Source organism: Oncorhynchus masou, chromosome 31 (genome assembly GCF_036934945.1).
Source record: "Oncorhynchus masou masou isolate Uvic2021 chromosome 31, UVic_Omas_1.1, whole genome shotgun sequence".
Lineage (NCBI taxonomy): Eukaryota > Metazoa > Chordata > Actinopteri > Salmoniformes > Salmonidae > Oncorhynchus > Oncorhynchus masou.
Window position 1 is genome coordinate 14245338 of NC_088242.1, and position 17261 is coordinate 14262598.

General features: G+C 40.2%; 1 protein-coding gene across 4 annotated transcripts in view; it reads right to left on the bottom strand.

The window, feature by feature from the left end:
* Positions 1 to 377: 377 nt before the first annotated feature.
* LOC135523474 (KH domain-containing, RNA-binding, signal transduction-associated protein 2-like) overlaps positions 378 to 17261 on the bottom strand; it is a 142532-nt gene continuing 125648 nt past the window's right edge. The window contains exons 9-13 of one of the 4 annotated variants that reach the window (XR_010452832.1): positions 16516 to 16599; positions 14550 to 14593; positions 5605 to 5699; positions 2093 to 2158; positions 378 to 673 (exon numbers count right to left, since the gene is read on the bottom strand). Coding sequence is in view for 3 of the 4 variants with exons in the window: in XM_064950169.1 (XP_064806241.1) it covers positions 16405 to 16421; positions 16516 to 16599 (101 nt within the window). In the remaining variant the exon portion in view is untranslated. Of the gene's footprint in view, positions 674 to 2092; positions 2159 to 5604; positions 5700 to 13929; positions 14594 to 15555; positions 16422 to 16502; positions 16600 to 17261 lie in introns of those variants that run through there. The other 3 variants (XM_064950170.1, XM_064950171.1, XM_064950169.1) reach the window with 3 other exon arrangements.

Genomic DNA, 17261 nt, shown 5'->3' on the forward strand with positions numbered 1-17261 from the left:
GCCCCGACTTTCCTAATGAATTAACACGCTCATGTTGGCACTACCAAGCACATCATTTATTAGCAGACCTGGCTGGAACACACCCAGGGGGCACTCTATTTGTTTATGACAACAGGCTCCAGGTGACAATACCTCTTAGCCTGTCCGGGATTCAAGGTCGCAGTGCTGTGCTGCCGTTTGGTATGAAGCAGGACAATATATTGCATTTTTGTTGTTGTTGCATATAGTTGCCAAGAGTGAGTTGACAATTAAGAGGCCATGTCAACGGTATTTGTCAACGGTATTTGAACAATGAGGATATCAGTTTCAACAACAATACATACTGTATAACAAAAACAATTGCTCCTTGCAAATAAACATACAGAGGCAAATTCTGTAGGATAAAAAGTGATTTTAATGTAAATACACTAACATTGGCTGAATTATACATTTTGACATTTTGTGTTGATATCTGCCTTGAAATAGCACAGCACACTTTTAACTGCACAGTTTTAGTTTACCTACGAACTTCATTACATATGAACCTCACCACATACGAACTTCATTACATACAATGTCAGCATTTAAGTGAAAGCAAATGTAGAATTTATTTGTCCTGTTTGTCCCCTCGTTCAACACAGTAGAATGGCAGCAGAGGAAATACAAAACAGAAACAGCACGTATATTTCATTGCCTGAAGTGAGGGGAAATAGAAAGAAATATCTCAGGTCGAGCTACAGTTGAGTAAACATCTATTAATTCTGCATGCTGTAATACATTTTTGTGGGGTTTTGTGTAGAAAATGAAATTATAGACAGGATGCTTTAGCAATGATCTGCTCTCTGGGATGAAAAAGGTAGGAGAGGTGATACTGGTGAAACTACAGTATACTTACTATAGTACAACCCTGGTGAACAAGTGAAACCCTGGCGAACTGGAAAACCCCCGGCGAACTGGAAAACCCCGGTGAACTGAGAAAACGTCTGGTGAACTGAGAAGACCCCGGTGAACTGAGAAAACCCCTGGTGAACTGAGAAGACCCCGGTGAACTGAGAAAACCCCGGCGAACTGGGAAAGCCCCTGGTGAACTGAGAAAACCCCTGGTGAACTGGAAAACCCCTGGTGACCTGAGAAGACCCCGGTGAACTGGGAAAACCCCGGTGAACTGAGAAAACCCCTGGTGAACTGAGAAGACCCCGGTGAACTGGAAAACCCCGGTGAACTGAGAAAACCCCTGGTGAACTGGGAAAACCCCTGGTGAACTGAGAAGACCCCAGCGAACTGAGAAGACCCCGGTGAACTGAGAAGACCCCGGTGAACTGAGAAAACTTCTGGTGAACTGAGAAGACCCCGGTGAACTGAGAAAACCCCCGGTGAACTGAGAAAACCCCGGTGAACTGAGACAACCTCTGGTGAACTGAGAAGACCCCGGTGAACTGAGAAGACCCCGGTGAACTGAGAAGACCCCTGGTGAACTGAGAAGACCTCGGTGAACTGAGAAGACCCCTGGTGAACTGAGAAAACCCCGGTGAACTGGGAAAACCCCTGGTGAACTGAAAAGACCCCGGTGAACTGGGAAAACCCCGGCGAACTGGGAAAGCCCCTGGTGAACTGAGAAAACCCCTGGTGAACTGAGAAAACCCCTGGTGAACTGAGAAGACCCCGGTGAACTGGGAAAACCCCGGTGAACTGAGAAAACCCCAGTGAACTGGGAAAACCCCGGTGAACTGGGAAAACCCCGGTGAACTGAGAAAACCTCTGGTGAACTGGGAAAACCCTGGTGAACTGAGAAAACTTCTGGTGAACTGAGAAAACCCCGGTGAACTGAGACAACCTCTGGTGAACTGAGAAGACCCCGGTGAACTGAGAAGACCCCTGGTGAACTGAGAAAACCCTGGTGAACTGAGAAAACCTCTTATATTACTTCAAGGGAAGAGTATAAGTTCTGCTCAAATTTTCAGCAATAACAAAATGAAAACTACCAATCAAAACTACAGTATAAGCATGCAATGCAATGGAAATGAAGGTTGTATGGAAACACAACAAACTAGTATGACACGGCTAACTTAATCACCATGATAAAATACATGCATGATAAAGTGTAGGCATTCACCTGGCCAAGTTGACTTGTTGACATGGACAGGGAAGATGCTACACATCCACAGAACCATTTGCACATCTGAAAAACAGGCAAGTGACAAAACTTGACAGTCTTCTTGATGGTGTTATGGTAGTCTTTGGATAACTTAGAAAACATGGCTTTGTGGCTATTCTTTGCCATTTGAATTTGAAACTGCAATCAATTTGACACTGCAACAACTGAGTGCTGTACGTTTGTGGATGTTCCTGAATAAATAAGACAGTTGTGGTGATGAGCAAACGCTCATTGACTGCTGTCTGGTCTAGACACCTGTTCTCTTCTCCCCGTCGCCTCCCCATGCCAGTCAGCCAGTCTGAGGGCAGACTCTGGGAGACGAGAAGCAAGTACAGGGAGTGAATATTTAGTAAATAACCGACATGAAACAAAATAAGGACGGCGTTTGGACAGGGGGAACAAAAAAGACATTAGTGCAACAGGGGATGAAACTGAGGAAGAGACAGATATAGGGGAGGCAATCAATAGGTGATGGTCCAGGTGTGTCCAATGAAGCGCTGATGTGTGTAAGATGATGACAGGTGTGGGTAATGATGGGCCGCCTGGCGCCAGAGACCGCCAGAGAGGGGGAGCGGGAGCAGGCGTGACAGTAGCCCCCCCTCTAGGGGCGCCACCCGGCGTCCCACCTGGGCCAGCCGAGGCATGGGAACCCAACAAGCCAGCTGAGGCGTGGCGCGGAAGCTGAGGCGCGGAAGCCTGACGAGCCGGCTGAGGCGCGGGAGCTCGACGAGCCGGCTGAGGAATGACGTGGGATGGGAGCCTGTCGAGCCAACCGAGGCAAGAAAACCTCTCGAGCCAGCTAAGGCATGGAAGCCTGACGAGCCAGCTGAGGCATGGAAGCCTGACGAGCCAGCTGAGGCACCCCCGGTTCCTTCGGGAGTGGCACTCGACGTCACCAAAAAAAAAAAAATCTCCCTGATGTTGTGGTGTCAACATTCTGTGAGGATAAACACTGGGAGACGAGAAGCAAATACAGGGAGTGAATATTCAATAAATAACCAACATGAAACACAACAAGGGGGACAGGGGGAACAAGAACTACATTAATGATGACATGGGGATGAAACTGAGGAATAGACAGATATAGGGGAGGCAATCAATAAGTGATGGAGTCCAGGTGAGTCCAATGAATCGCTGATGCGCGTAACAGTGGTGACAGGTGTGCGTAATGATGGCCCTCGAGCGCCAGAGAGGGGGAGCGTGAGCAGGCGTGACACAGTCAGTCACTTGGCAGTGGTTGGCATGAGACACTTCCTTGCGTGCTGAGCCTATGCAGACACCATCCTCGCCATGCAATCGACCCAGATGCCAAGCTCATTTGTGAACTGGCAGGACTGGGGAGCTATACACCTCAATAGGTTCAACAACAGTAATTCCGTTTTCTTTCTCTATCATGGAAATGATCAGGGAAAACAAACAGTGATGGAAAATGAAACCATTTCATGCATGGCCTGGGTAATGCGCTCAGCTGAAAACTCAACAACTGGTGTTGCTTATTAACTTGTGTGAGTGAATGTTTCCCTGGTAATACCCACTACATCTGCTCCAAATAATCTCTCTCTGCATGCCAGAATGGTGGAGAACATCCATATGCGCATTTGAGTACAATAAGGGTTAACTGCAGTGTTACTATGGTATATACTGTACTGCATTTTAAGATAATCATGCAGAATATAACATGGGTTTACTTATTTGACTTATTTTACTGTGGTTAGTCTTGGACTGAAAGACTTGCAAGTGTCTTTGATTCCTTCCCAAATCCCCATGTTGACTCTGCCAAGCCAAGTGCATTATGTCATGTTTGTGTTTGTGTGGGGAAAACAAGCCAGTGCCAATGCACTACAAACAGATGGTGTCATTGTATATCACTGTCAAATGTTTTGATTCTGTCAGCTTGGATTAATATAATTCATCTTCAATCATAAAGTACACTCCTCCTTTTCTCTCCTGTGCCGTTAACTCCTTTCCACTACCAATGGGGGATAATGATCCATTTGAACATTACACACACTCAGAAAAGTCAATAATTATTAGATTCATTTGAGGGATGTTAAAATAATTAACATGCCATATCTGACCTGGTGACTCATTGCATTGCACCCCGGTACAATTATTCAACATTGGTCAATTTATAGGCGTATTCAATAATTTTCTACACAAAATAAATTGTGATCTGAGAATCCTTGAAGCACCTCGGCCTCTGACAATTGCATACATCACATTTAACCGAATAATGACTAATGCTATTGTCTTTGGGAATCCAGCTCTGGTAATGACTCATTGGTAATCTGTATGTGAGACGACTCTGAACAATGGCACACACTTTAAGAAATGTACACCAACATTCATAACAGGCTGGGGGATTTGAGCCCTTGGCTTGTGTCAAGCTGGCAACATGCTTGTTATGAAAATGGATCTGAGAGTGGCTTTTGGCAAAGGCTACACGAATGGAACTGGCAGACGTCTTTCAGCCCAGCAACACAAATCAGTCCTTAGTCATAACGGCAAATAAACAGCCACCATGCAAATCTGGTCTGGGGCACTCCTAACAGGCTGCACCTGCTGAGAGCCAAGTGGCTCAGGCTCAGGGAGAAGAAGATGGCTTTCAAAGTCAAGGGCAAAGAGGAGGCCAGCTGTTCACAAAGACAATTTCAAGCTTTGCTGTAATAGAACACAACATTAGGCAACCATGTCTTGTTGCCTGTGGACCGGACTTTGGTATTCATGATTTACCCATTTTATACCCCAAAATTGACAAGACAAATTGATTAAGATAAAATTGCAGATAGAGAGGGTATGATGAAAGAATTAAACTAAATGTTTGTTTGATTACAATCTACAAATGCCCCCCCCCAACCCCACACACGTACATACACAATTCATCATGAAAAAAAATACTATTTAGGGAGTTATTCAAAAGCCTTTCAAAGTGGCCCAATTGTCCTTCAGCAGTTGTCCTTCAGCAAATCTTTTGATGTTACAAGAGTGTGGAAAGATAGGAAGTAAATCCCTCTCTACAGGCTAAATGTAGCGGTTTCAAAAGCTTTTCAAAATCAACAAAGAACCCACAACTAATGAATCAGTAGCCTTTTACTGAAACCTGAATATGCATTTGATTGTATATCCGTTATGTTTTCCACTCTTATATGTACTTATTCAACCCCTAATTGCTGGGAGACACAACTGCTGTGACATATACAGCCTTTTATTTGTGTTATAAAGATGTTTTGTAGCCCACATACTTTTCAGATGTTGGATTGCAGCACAAATATAAGTTATGGTTCAGAGCAGAAAGCTAGAAGCACTAGCTTCCTCTCCTAATGGCTGATAGGGTTCATTAACAAAAGGCTGTGCCCATTCTTTGGCAAGCCAACCCCTATAGTTTGTCGAAAGGTTTCTTTGTAACAGGTATGGAGGATAAAATGTATTAATTTTACAGCAGGCGTGCAAGAAAACTTCCAGATACTTACCATGCTCATTTGCACAAGGCTAATTTCTGCCCAGCACTTCAGATAGGCGGAGACACTCTGCGGTCCCCAGGGAAGAGTTTACTGTGTTTTCCATACTGAGAGTTTTGAGAACAGGAAAGGAAACAGATGTGTAAATGGTATGGAAATATTAAAGGAAATAGAGAGAGGAAGAAGGGACATAAATAAGGAAATGTGGGAGACAAAGTGCTCAAGGCTTTTGTAAATGCAGCGATCTGAAATCTACTACTTCATGTGCTTCTTCAGAAGAGTGTTCATGTATCCCCTTGTGGTAAATGAGCAAATGTGCAATGGTGAATTCCCTTATGGTGAATGAGAAAATGTGCAACAGTGAATTCCCTTATGGTGAATTCCCTTATGGTGCATGAGCAAATGCGCAATGGTGAATTCCCTTATGGTGAATGAGCAAATGTGCAACAGTGAATTCCCTTATGGTGAATGAGCAAATGTTGCAACAGTGAATTCCCTTATGGTGAATGAGCAAATGTGCAATGGTGAATTCCCTTATGGTGAATGAGCAAATGTGCAATGGTGAATTCACTTATGGTGAATGAGCGAATGTGCAATGGTGAATTCCCTTGTGGTGAATGAGCAAATGTTGCAATGCTGAATTCCCTTATGGTGAATGAGCAAATGTGCAATGTTGAATTCCCTTATGGTGAATGAGCAAATGTGCAATGGTGAATTCCCTTATGGTGAATGAGCAAATGTGCAATGGTGAATTCCCTTATGGTGAATGAGCAAATGTTCAATGGTGAATTCCCTTATGGTGAATGAGCAAATGTTGCAATGGTGAATTCCCTTATGGTGAATGAGCAAATGTGCAATGGTGAATTCCCTTATGGTGAATGAGCAAATGTTGCAATGGTGAATTCCCTTATGGTGAATGAGCAAATGTTGCAATAGTGAATTCCCTTATGGTGAATGAGCAAATGAGCAATGATGAATTCCATTATGGTGAATTCCCTTATGGTGAATGAGCAAATGTTGCAATGGTGAATTCCCTTATGGTGAATGAGCAAATGTTGCAATGCTGAATTCCCTTATGGTGAATGAGTAAATGTGCAATGTTGAATTCCCTTATGGTGAATGAGCAAATGTTGCAACAGTGAATTCCCTTATGGTGAATGAGCAAATGTGCAATGGTGAATTCCCTTATGGTGAATGAGCAAATGTGCAATGGTGAATTCCCTTATGGTGAATGAGCAAATGTTGCAACAGTGAATTCCCTTATGGTGAATGAGCAAATGTGCAATGGTGAATTCCCTTATGGTGAATGAGCAAATGTGCAATGGTGAATTTCCTTATGGTGAATGAGCAAATGTTGCAATAGTGAATTCCCTTATGGTGAATGAGCAAATGAGCAATGATGAATTCCATTATGGTGAATTCCCTTATGGTGAATGAGCAAATGTGCAATGTTGAATTCCCTTATGGTGAATGAGCAAATGTTGCAACAGTGAATTCCCTTATGGTGAATGAGCAAATGTGCAATGGTGAATTCCCTTATGGTGAATGAGCAAATGTTGCAATGGTGAATTCCCTTATGGTGAATGAGCAAATGTTCAATGGTGAATTTCCTTATGGTGAATGAGCAAATGTGCAATGGTGAATTCCCTTATGGTGCATGAGCAAATGTGCAATGGTGAATTCCCTTATGGTGCATGAGCAAATGTTGCAATGGTGAATTCCCTTATGGTAAATGAGCAAATGAGCAATGGTGAATTCCCTTATGGTGCATGATCAAATGTTGCAATGGTAAATACCCTTATGGTGAATGAGCAAATGTGCAATGGTGAATCCCCTTATGGTTAATGAGCAAATGTGCAATGGTGAATTCCCTTATGGTGAATGAGCAAATGTGCAATGTTGAATTCTCTTATGGTGAATGAGCAAATGAGCAATGGTGAATTCCCTTATGGTGAATGAGAAAATGTTGCAATGATGAATTCCCTTATGGTGAATGAGCAAATGTTGCAATGATGAATTCCCTTATGGTGAATTCCCTTATGGTGAATGAGCAAATGTGCAATGGTGAATTCCCTTATGGTGAATTCCCTTATGGTGAATGAGCAAATGAGCAATGGTGAATTCCCTTATGGTGAATGAGCAAATGTGCTATGGTGAATTCCCTTATGGTGAATGAGCAAATGTTGCAATGGTGAATTCCCTTATGGTGAATGAGCAAATGTGCAATGGTGAATTCCCTTATGGTGAATGAGCAAATGTTGCAATGGTGAATTCCCTTATGGTGAATGAGCAAATGTTGCAATGATGAATTCCCTTATGGTGAATTCCCTTATGGTGAATGAGCAAATGTGCAATGGTGAATTCCCTTATGGTGAATGAGCAAATGAGCAATGGTGAATTCCCTTATGGTGAATGAGCAAATGTGCAATGGTGAATTCCCTTATGGTGAATGAGCAAATGTTGCAATGGTGAATTCCCTTATGGTGAATGAGCAAATGTTGCAATGATGAATTCCCTTATGGTGAATTCCCTTATGGTGAATTCCCTTATGGTGCATGAGCAAATGTTGCAATGGTAAATACCCTTATGGTGAATGAGCACATGTGCAATGGTGAATTCCCTTATGGTTAATGAGCAAATGTGCAATGGTGAATTCCCTTATGGTGAATGAGCAAATGAGCAATGGTGAATTCCCTTATGGTGAATGAGCAAATGTTGCAATGATGAATTCCCTTATGGTGAATGAGCAAATGTTGCAATGATGAATTCCCTTATGGTGAATTCCCTTATGGTGAATGAGCAAATGTGCAATGGTGAATTCCCTTATGGTGAATTCCCTTATGGTGAATGAGCAAATGAGCAATGGTGAATTCCCTTATGGTGAATGAGCAAATGTTGCAATGGTGAATTCCCTTATGGTGAATGAGCAAATGAGCATTTCCCCGAATCCCTTGAACTAACATGAATTGACTTATGAATGTCGTCAACCAAAGGCATCATTTATGGATGACAGTGGCAGCCTCCTCTTCCTTGGGAGCTGCTGCAGCTCCTCATCAGCTGATTGGGCTGTTTTTTATCCTGCCGTGTTAAAACTGAATTCAATTACAGGATCGGTAAGACACTTCTCTGGAACCGTGCTGCTCAACTACAATCCTTTTAACACTCGATGAGGTGTTATATTTTCTATAAACAACGGTTTGATCTCTTGCATTTTTTTTTTTACTGGAACCTGAGATGAATCTCAACTGTTTTTTATGAATTTGGCATCATACTGAAAATAATAAAAGATCTTAACTTATAGCCCAGATACATTAAGACATTTATAGCACAGTTTAGTGTTTCTTTATGGACTGTTTAAATTAAGCGAGCGTGTTTTCTGAGCCATGTTTTCACACAACTGTGTTATCTTGGCAAAAAAGAAAAGTCAATTATCCTCAAGGTTTTAGTAATCCAGGCCTGTGTGTAGCTCCTTCATTGACTAACATGCCACTCGACAGAGAAGACAAATTAGATGCTCAGGAAATGGTTTGGGAAGTGTGGCTGTGACAAGGCTTTACTAGAAGCGTGACTGCAAGAGGAAAATGTTTCCACCTGTACGACACTGATTAGAGCAGACTGCCAGTTTTATTTAGCAGACCCAAAGCCACGTGTATAGTACTGTATGTCAAACCTATCTGGTCCAAAATATATGTCCTATCCCTCTCTTGGCTCAATCAACTCCCAGCCCAACTCAGGGTTAAATGTCGTCATTAGTAGAGTCTGTTGTCTATTAAATCTTTTGTTAAAATGGACTGACATTTCAATGAACATCCATTTGTGATAATAAATAGCAAGACTAGAGACCCAAGGGTTAACTAATCAAAATGGTAAAATGCATTTTTATTGCATTTAATTTATTCCATAATAATGAGAACTGATGTACAAGGATTTAAGGTAATCTAATCACTTTATAGGTAATGCTCTATAAAGACACAAGTGTGCTACGTTGCCTTGCCCTCTACACCAAGCACATGCCCGAAGCTACTGCAACATGCTTTAACAAAGTCTATGCAAGAGTAAATTATTCATGATCCTTCGCACCTGCTGTATTACGCATTTAAACCAGATAGATGTTACATATTGAAGGATCTCATTTTCAGAGTTGAAGCCATAGCAACAGCTGGTTCACATCTTAATAATCAGCTCTGCAGATGAGGTTTGGTATTAAATGAATGGCAAGTACAGTACTTTTGCAATCAATTCATAGAGAATAGTTTGCAGGAGGTTTATCTAATATCTAATTCAGAAATGAATGAAAAATCTATTTAGTGGCTAGTCCTTATCAAGATCAGTCTGCCCACTACGCCACCCCTGCTCCAGAAAGACAAAAATGACAGGAAGCATCTGAGCTGGCCAGTGGCCACTCTCACTGCATCTCTTTATATCTACAGGTAATGGACAAAATAATGGAAACACTAACACCTCAGTAACTGAGGATACAAAGGGATAGATTCTGTCAGATCTGCACTAGCCGACACCCGCCTAGCGGTTGTTTTGGTGGTATCGCAGGTGAAACTGCATAAAAGCAGTCAAATCCACAAGCGGCACCCAGTATTATACCAAAGCAGACATTGCCATTGGCTGCACAGTCTCATTAAGAGAAATCTAATACAGCCTTTTTTACAAGTTTGAACACTGAGATGTAGGCTAGCCTAATCTACACCTCAATTAGGCTGATAGAAATCCTCATTATTTTGTTGAATGATTTTACATTTGAGTGTCATTATTTCTATATAGCAGACACATTTTCATTCTGAATTTCTAACGCGAGTGGGACGGGTGTGGCTTCGTGACAAGGACCACACGAGCAGCAGCTCACCGATGTGACATTTCTAACGCAGTTCCACCTCCGACACTGCCAAAACACCAGCTATGTGGGTGTCGGCTAAGGCGGGTTAATGCCTGTGCTGATTGGATCTAGGCCAAAGTATATGGAAAGCAGGTGCTTCCACAAGGTATGGTTCATGAGTTAATAAAGCAATTAACATCCCATCATGTTTGGGGTCATGAATAAAAATACTGGGCAGGCCATTATTTTGGCTATCATGGCTATGCCCCAATATTATGACGACGCCCCCATCCACAGGGCACGAGTGGTCACTGAATGGTTTGATGAGCATGAAAACGATGTAAACCACATGACACGGCAGTTTCAGTCATCAGATCTCAGCCCAATTGAACACTTATGGGAGATTCCGGAGCAACACCCGAGATGGGGTTTTCCACCACCGTCAACAAAACACCAAATTATGGAATTTCTCATGGAAGAATGGTGCTGCGTCCCTCCAATAGAGTTGCAGACACTTGTAGAACCTATGCCAATGTGCGTTGAAGCTGTTCTGGCTCATGATGGCTCAACACCTTATTAAGACACTTTATGTAAAGGTGTTTCCTTTATTTTGGCAGTTACCTGTACATTGTTAAAAAAAATCCCAGCTCAGCCCTTAAGGCATTTAAGATGAACACATTTATACTTCATGTTCCTTGTATGACCTCAGGTAAGACATATAATGGGATCCTACTCCAGAAAGGTATGGGAAGTGTTATGGGTGTATTATGTGAGTCACCAGATGTTAATAAATCCACTGGCATGCTCTAAACTGCAGGGGATTTAAGCCAAGCCAGCTGTCCCTCAATACTGTGAAACCCCCCCAAAATAAAGTAGAGGTTAACAGCATGGAATTAATTCGGATGGAATGTCAATCTCAATAATTACCTTGCATTCACATAGATAAACACCATTCTGTTTTTTAATCTCTTTGTTTAAGGGAGATTTGATGATAGTGATGCCAATCATGAGGAAATTAATGGAGAACAGAGAGCAGTTTAGCCACATATTAATGCAGCGGTTTGAGGGCAGAGAATAACTCTATCCCAGCTATTTTAGGGTAGAGATGCCTACATCTCTATTGTTTATGTTTGTGGTAGCCTCGTATTTACCAGACTAATTACCGATGGGACCCCGGTTTAAAATAGGCAACCGGTAGACTACCATAAAGAAAAAGTTACCTAAAAGTTACCTAATCTTCCACAATCCCTATGCTTAGTTAAGTGTTCTCTAACTAAGGGATTTTCAAACTTTTCTTGACCAGGGAACCCCACCCAGACAAACCGGAGACCCAGGGATCCCCAATCATTATGTTAGGAAAAAACAATATTATCCTCAGGTGAATGATAATGGCAAGTAGAAGTAAACAACATTTTAAAATTAAGATATTTGGTAAACAGTTAGTTGGAAGAGGAAGTATAAACTAAATAGTTTATTACTGTAGCTCAAAATGTATGTTGGCGATGTAGAGAACATTTTGCCGTTTTGAAGCTCATTTCCTGCAATGCTAGGCATTTTGTCATGGCTAATGCTGTGTTCCTCTTTATAACTTCATAACAAAATCAATGGGCATGTATGTGCCCTGAATGCCCATACATTTTTTGAAGGGAACTGTCTAGCTTTTATTTGATTGTTAGTTTTCAAGATGGTACTGTGAAAAATATATATGTAGTTCATTATAATGTCTGCATGCTTTCTATCTGGTTTTGGTCATTCAAGTTGACATTTAACAATTTTTTTCATCCTGAAAATTACCATTTAGACGGCCTGCCTAAGAATTTTCTATACAGAACAAAACTGTAATTAGCTCCAATTACTGTAATTTCCTCCACGTTAAAGGGATAGTCTGAGATCTTGCCCTTTATCTACTTCCCAGAGTCGAATGAACCGGAACAGCTAGCATGATAAGTGTTCATGTAGAATTCCAGTCATTGTGTTAAGGCTAACTGACATTGGCTCGGGAAACTAACTAACTTCCTTCATACTGGAGGACGCAGAGACATAAAAATGGTATCCACGATGGCATTCTGATGCAGCTAGGGATATTCATGAAATAATACTTTACACATCAAAAAATCCCAACAAATATTTTTTCTAAAAATATAAACATTTGTGGACCCCCTGCAGTACCTCGAGGGGTCTGCGGACCCCAGTTTGAAAACCCCTGGTCTAACTACATATTACTATTTTACATTACCATTAGATTTGCCTTGCTAATAGCGAAGAAGGATGCATCATTTTTTATTGAACTGTCAGACGTTCTCAGCATTGCAGTAGAAGGGTTCAATTAGAGCAGAGATATTCCCCAAAGACTGGCATTAGTGTGCAATTAATCTGTACATTCTATCCAGCAAGACTGCATCCTTCAGCACAGACTTTACCTTCAAGCATGTATCTGCTGCTATGCATTTCTGTTGAGTATATGATTCATTGTATTGTGTTACTCAAACATGCAGTTCTTCTACTTGCTTGATTTTTAAACCAAGTCTATTATTTAAAAGAAAGGAAAAACATTTTCTCCATTTGAGGGTTTTTGTCAAGGGAATGCTATGGTACTTAGCAATAGAAACTGCAAATGTCCAACAGCAAGCTAGTCCTGTGTTCGCTAAGCATCATTACAGCAACCTATCTTGTTTTATTCAAATTGTAAAATGTTGTAGCTAAAAATGAACATTGTCATTGAGGTGTCATTACTATGGTAATGTTTATGGTAGGTGTAATTTTTCTTTTGTTATGTTAATGTACCTTTTCATATTCTGAATGTGTGTGTATATTAGTTTATGTTAATGTACAATGTCATGTTTTGAATGTGTGTATTTTGCTATATTTCCAAAGGTACACAATGCAATGAGCAAATGCATTAAGATGAAAATCCCTGCAAATCATTGTGCACAGAACAACAAACAGGGTCACAATCTGCTTCCCCATCACATAATAGACAGATGGACCAGTCCCCTTCCAAGGAACAACAAGCTAGCGTTAGTATTCAGCACTGTTTACTTTGCACTATTGGAAATGTACATATTAATTGCTTTCTTTCCTTTTGTTGTGTTGAAGTAGCACTGCCCAGAACTCAATATCATGGTAGAATGAATCCTTTTAAGAAATCGGAGCAGCAACACCGAAGTTGCAGGTCTCTCGGGCTTGCTCTCTGTCTAACTAACATGTTTAGTCTAGAGACAACTATCCCCTTCCCTTGGGCGAAGTGGGGACTGAAATAGGATGCTTGCCAAACAACTTCAAAGCTCTTTATCATGGCAAATTGCCTACTCATGCAACTACTGGACGCCAGAATACAATGTACTTTATATATCTTCCCTTATAACGGTAGTTTAGAAAATGAATTAATGGCTGTATTCATCAATCTAGCAAGAAGGCAATATTGTAATAATGTAGTAGTGTTTCCCCTCCCTATAAAGCTACGACCTTTGGCTTTCACCTCGAATTGTTTATTTATGTCTGAGAAAAAACATGTTTCAATGTATATGCTCTAGTACACAATACAAGAAAAACAAACCATATAGAAATATGATGATATCATAGTGAATTCATGACATGTGAATGAATCAGCCTTGTCATACTTTATAATATGTCTATATATAGTTTCAGTTTTAGGAACATCTAACCAAAATATTTCACCTTCTTTATTACTTTACTCAAAATATCATGACATGAGTGAATGTCCAAGTGTGTGACATTTGTGAACATCTAAACATTTTGGCCATTTAAATCCTATCGACATGGGAGATGTGCTGTGAAAAGGATGCTTTTTCTTGGCTCTACTATGCTTTGTGTTTAAATCAGGCTTCCACACAAAATTACTTCTTACTTATTTTAGGTTTAAATTATTATTTAATTTTATTCATTATCATACAGCTATAAAAGTTATATATTTCCATTCGAGGGGAAATCTGGGGATGTCTGTGTCTTAAACGAATCGATCTGCTGAGCTGTTTTTCTAAGGACCATGTATTCTTAAAAAACAGTGGGAAATGAATAAAATAAGTCATGTAAACATCTAATCAGTAATTACAGGTAAATCGAGTGCACAAAAAAATTGGGCACTGTAGTCTTAAGAGGTTCAACTTACCTCTCACACTCCCCTTATTGAACAGATCACACAATATGTTACACCTGTAGGGGGAAAACAATGTGATTAAGATTGGACAAATCATTTCATACATTATCAAACATGATGAAATACAAAATGTGTCAGACTATGGAAAATAGCAATTATTGGAACTACTTCCTGTTTGCATGCGATGCAACATTGTGGACTGTACACAGGATGTAAAGCCTACAGTATGTTACTGTCAAAAAAGTAAACCAATTCAGGGTAGGACAAACGCCATAGAATTATGACAATTTGATTTCAGAAGAACTACTGCATTGTTTTGTTTTCTGGTTATATGGTTCAGGTTTAGCTATTAATATTAGTTTTAGTGTCTTTTATGGATTGTTGTGTTGTTTTCTTCATTTTGATCAGTCATTTTTGAAGTCTCTAGTTAACATGAATTAGTGGTTTTAGAGTGTCTATGCTCTTATTTTGGGGTTAGGAGAGACAGGTTTACTTTTTTAAGTGTAAGTAACTTTTATAATCATTTATAATCGGCAAACGCAACATTATAGTTATTATTAGGGTTACCTGCTTAAGGTTAAGTCATCCTTTGAGTCCAACGATCTACTCACTTAATAAGACTGCAGAATTCAGATCTCTAAATGGCCTTCAGCAGAGGTGATATTTAAAAGCACTGGACATTACAGTACAAATGCAGCTTTCTAAGGTTGAATAACAAAAATGCAAAAGAGAGAGATAGCAGAGACACTGATGGATTGCTGATAAAAGACACGGCAATCTGAGTCCATCCCATTCATTCTTTCAGTGATGGCATAAGAGTGTGAATATCTACGATATTCACATACTGTATGTCGAGTACTGTATATGAGCCAAGTCCAAAAGGTTGAAGGCATTTAGACAATATTATGGTAGTATAGGGGGACTTTCTTACCTCTTTTATCGCCATATCATTCTCAGAGACATGCTAGTGCAAACAAGTCAATCAGAATTTGTGTTTAATAAGGTCAAACTTAGAAAATAGGTTAAAAATCCATTTATTAGTCTAAACATTATACATTTAATATGACTAACCAAGATTCAAGGAACAATTTATATCTTACTTTGAAATTATTTAACAAAAGATTCTTTATCGTGTTAATGCATGTTATCTATACTGTTGCACAGAAATTACGAAAGACAAGTCTGGGAAAGTCTCGAAATGTCATTTTTTGTGGACTTTCTGTATATAAAAAAAACAACATTTTTAGCAATGACCTGAAACCAAGCAGGCATTTAGTGCTAGAAACAAGTACTTCAAATGTTTCTGTTTTTACCCAAAAGTTTCAGCTTTATTAACAAATTATGGAAAAACAAATTTACCAATTTATGGCCACCTATTTAGAGAAGCTTACACATGGTGCTTTATGGTCTTTTTAATATACGTTTTTAGTTACAAATACAAGTTAAACACAGAACAGAGCACTTGTAGTAAGCTACAAACATAGCTGATTGCTTTCAACCCCAACACAAAACATTTAAATTAGTTTTACAAGATCAAATTCTAACATCATAACAAATATTTAAAAAATAATTTATAAACTTGGTTAACTTCACTCAATAGTAGCATCCTATTGTCACCCTGATGAAATCAAAGTTCACTAAGGGGTATCATGAAGCATCAAGTTCTGTGACAACTTCATGCTTTTCTTTTCTGAGGGACAAACAATTATGGACAACCAAGAACAACGTTACAATGTAGCTTATTGAAACACAAGTGTCTCTCTTTTGTTTTCTCTGCTCGTTGTTCTAAAAAAAGAGCCCACGTTGTCAAGAAAATCATAGAGACACTGTGTGAAAGGTTAAGGGTCATCTACTGTAGCTATGTGCTTCATTTGTGGACAAATCCTGAGGGAGGAGAATGTAAAAAACAAAACAAAGAAACAATCGTAAGGTTGTCTTATGTCGGAGGTCACAGATGTGTAGCACCTTCAATATCTACCATAGGGATGTTCTCTGTAGCCCCCTCGTGAGAGCCTTGTTGTTGGGGCTTTGAGTGTCGGACGGGTTGTAGTCCACTCCTCTTCTGCAAGAGGTAGAGTTCAGACAACATTACATAGTAAGATAATAATCCAAACCAAGGTAAAAGTAAGGAACTACTATAATATTTTTGTTGGTAGACTAAAGACAAACTCCAGTAGGTCAAAACAAACTAAGGGTTCAATCCAACCGGTCTGAGCAATGTTTTGTTTCCTACTGGCTGTATCTGCTACGTGTTTAATTGTGACCGGAAGTTTTGTTTCCTAGTGGCTGTATCTGCTACGTGTTTAATTGTGACCGGAAGTTTTGTTTCCTACTGGCTGTATCTGCTATGTGTTTAATTGTGACCGGAAGTTTTGTTTCCTACTGGCTTTATCTGCTACGTGTTTAATTGTGACCGGAAGTTTTGTTTCCTACTGGCTGTATCTGCTACGTGTTTAATTGTGACCGGAAGTTTTGTTTCCTAAAGTGTACGTAATAAAGCAGTTTGGACATTCCCCTGTAGAAACTGGCCTTGGTCTATGACCAACTCAATGATTCAAAGACTTGCTTCGCTTCGTGCTCACTGTTCTTTCCACTTGAATGGTTAAGTATGCAGTGTCATACTCCTTTAATGATCAATTAGCGTCTTCATAACAGCTGTGGTGTCTTCATGCATCATGTGCTGGGGATCAAGGCTCCATGAAGCTCGCAGAACATAAAATACAG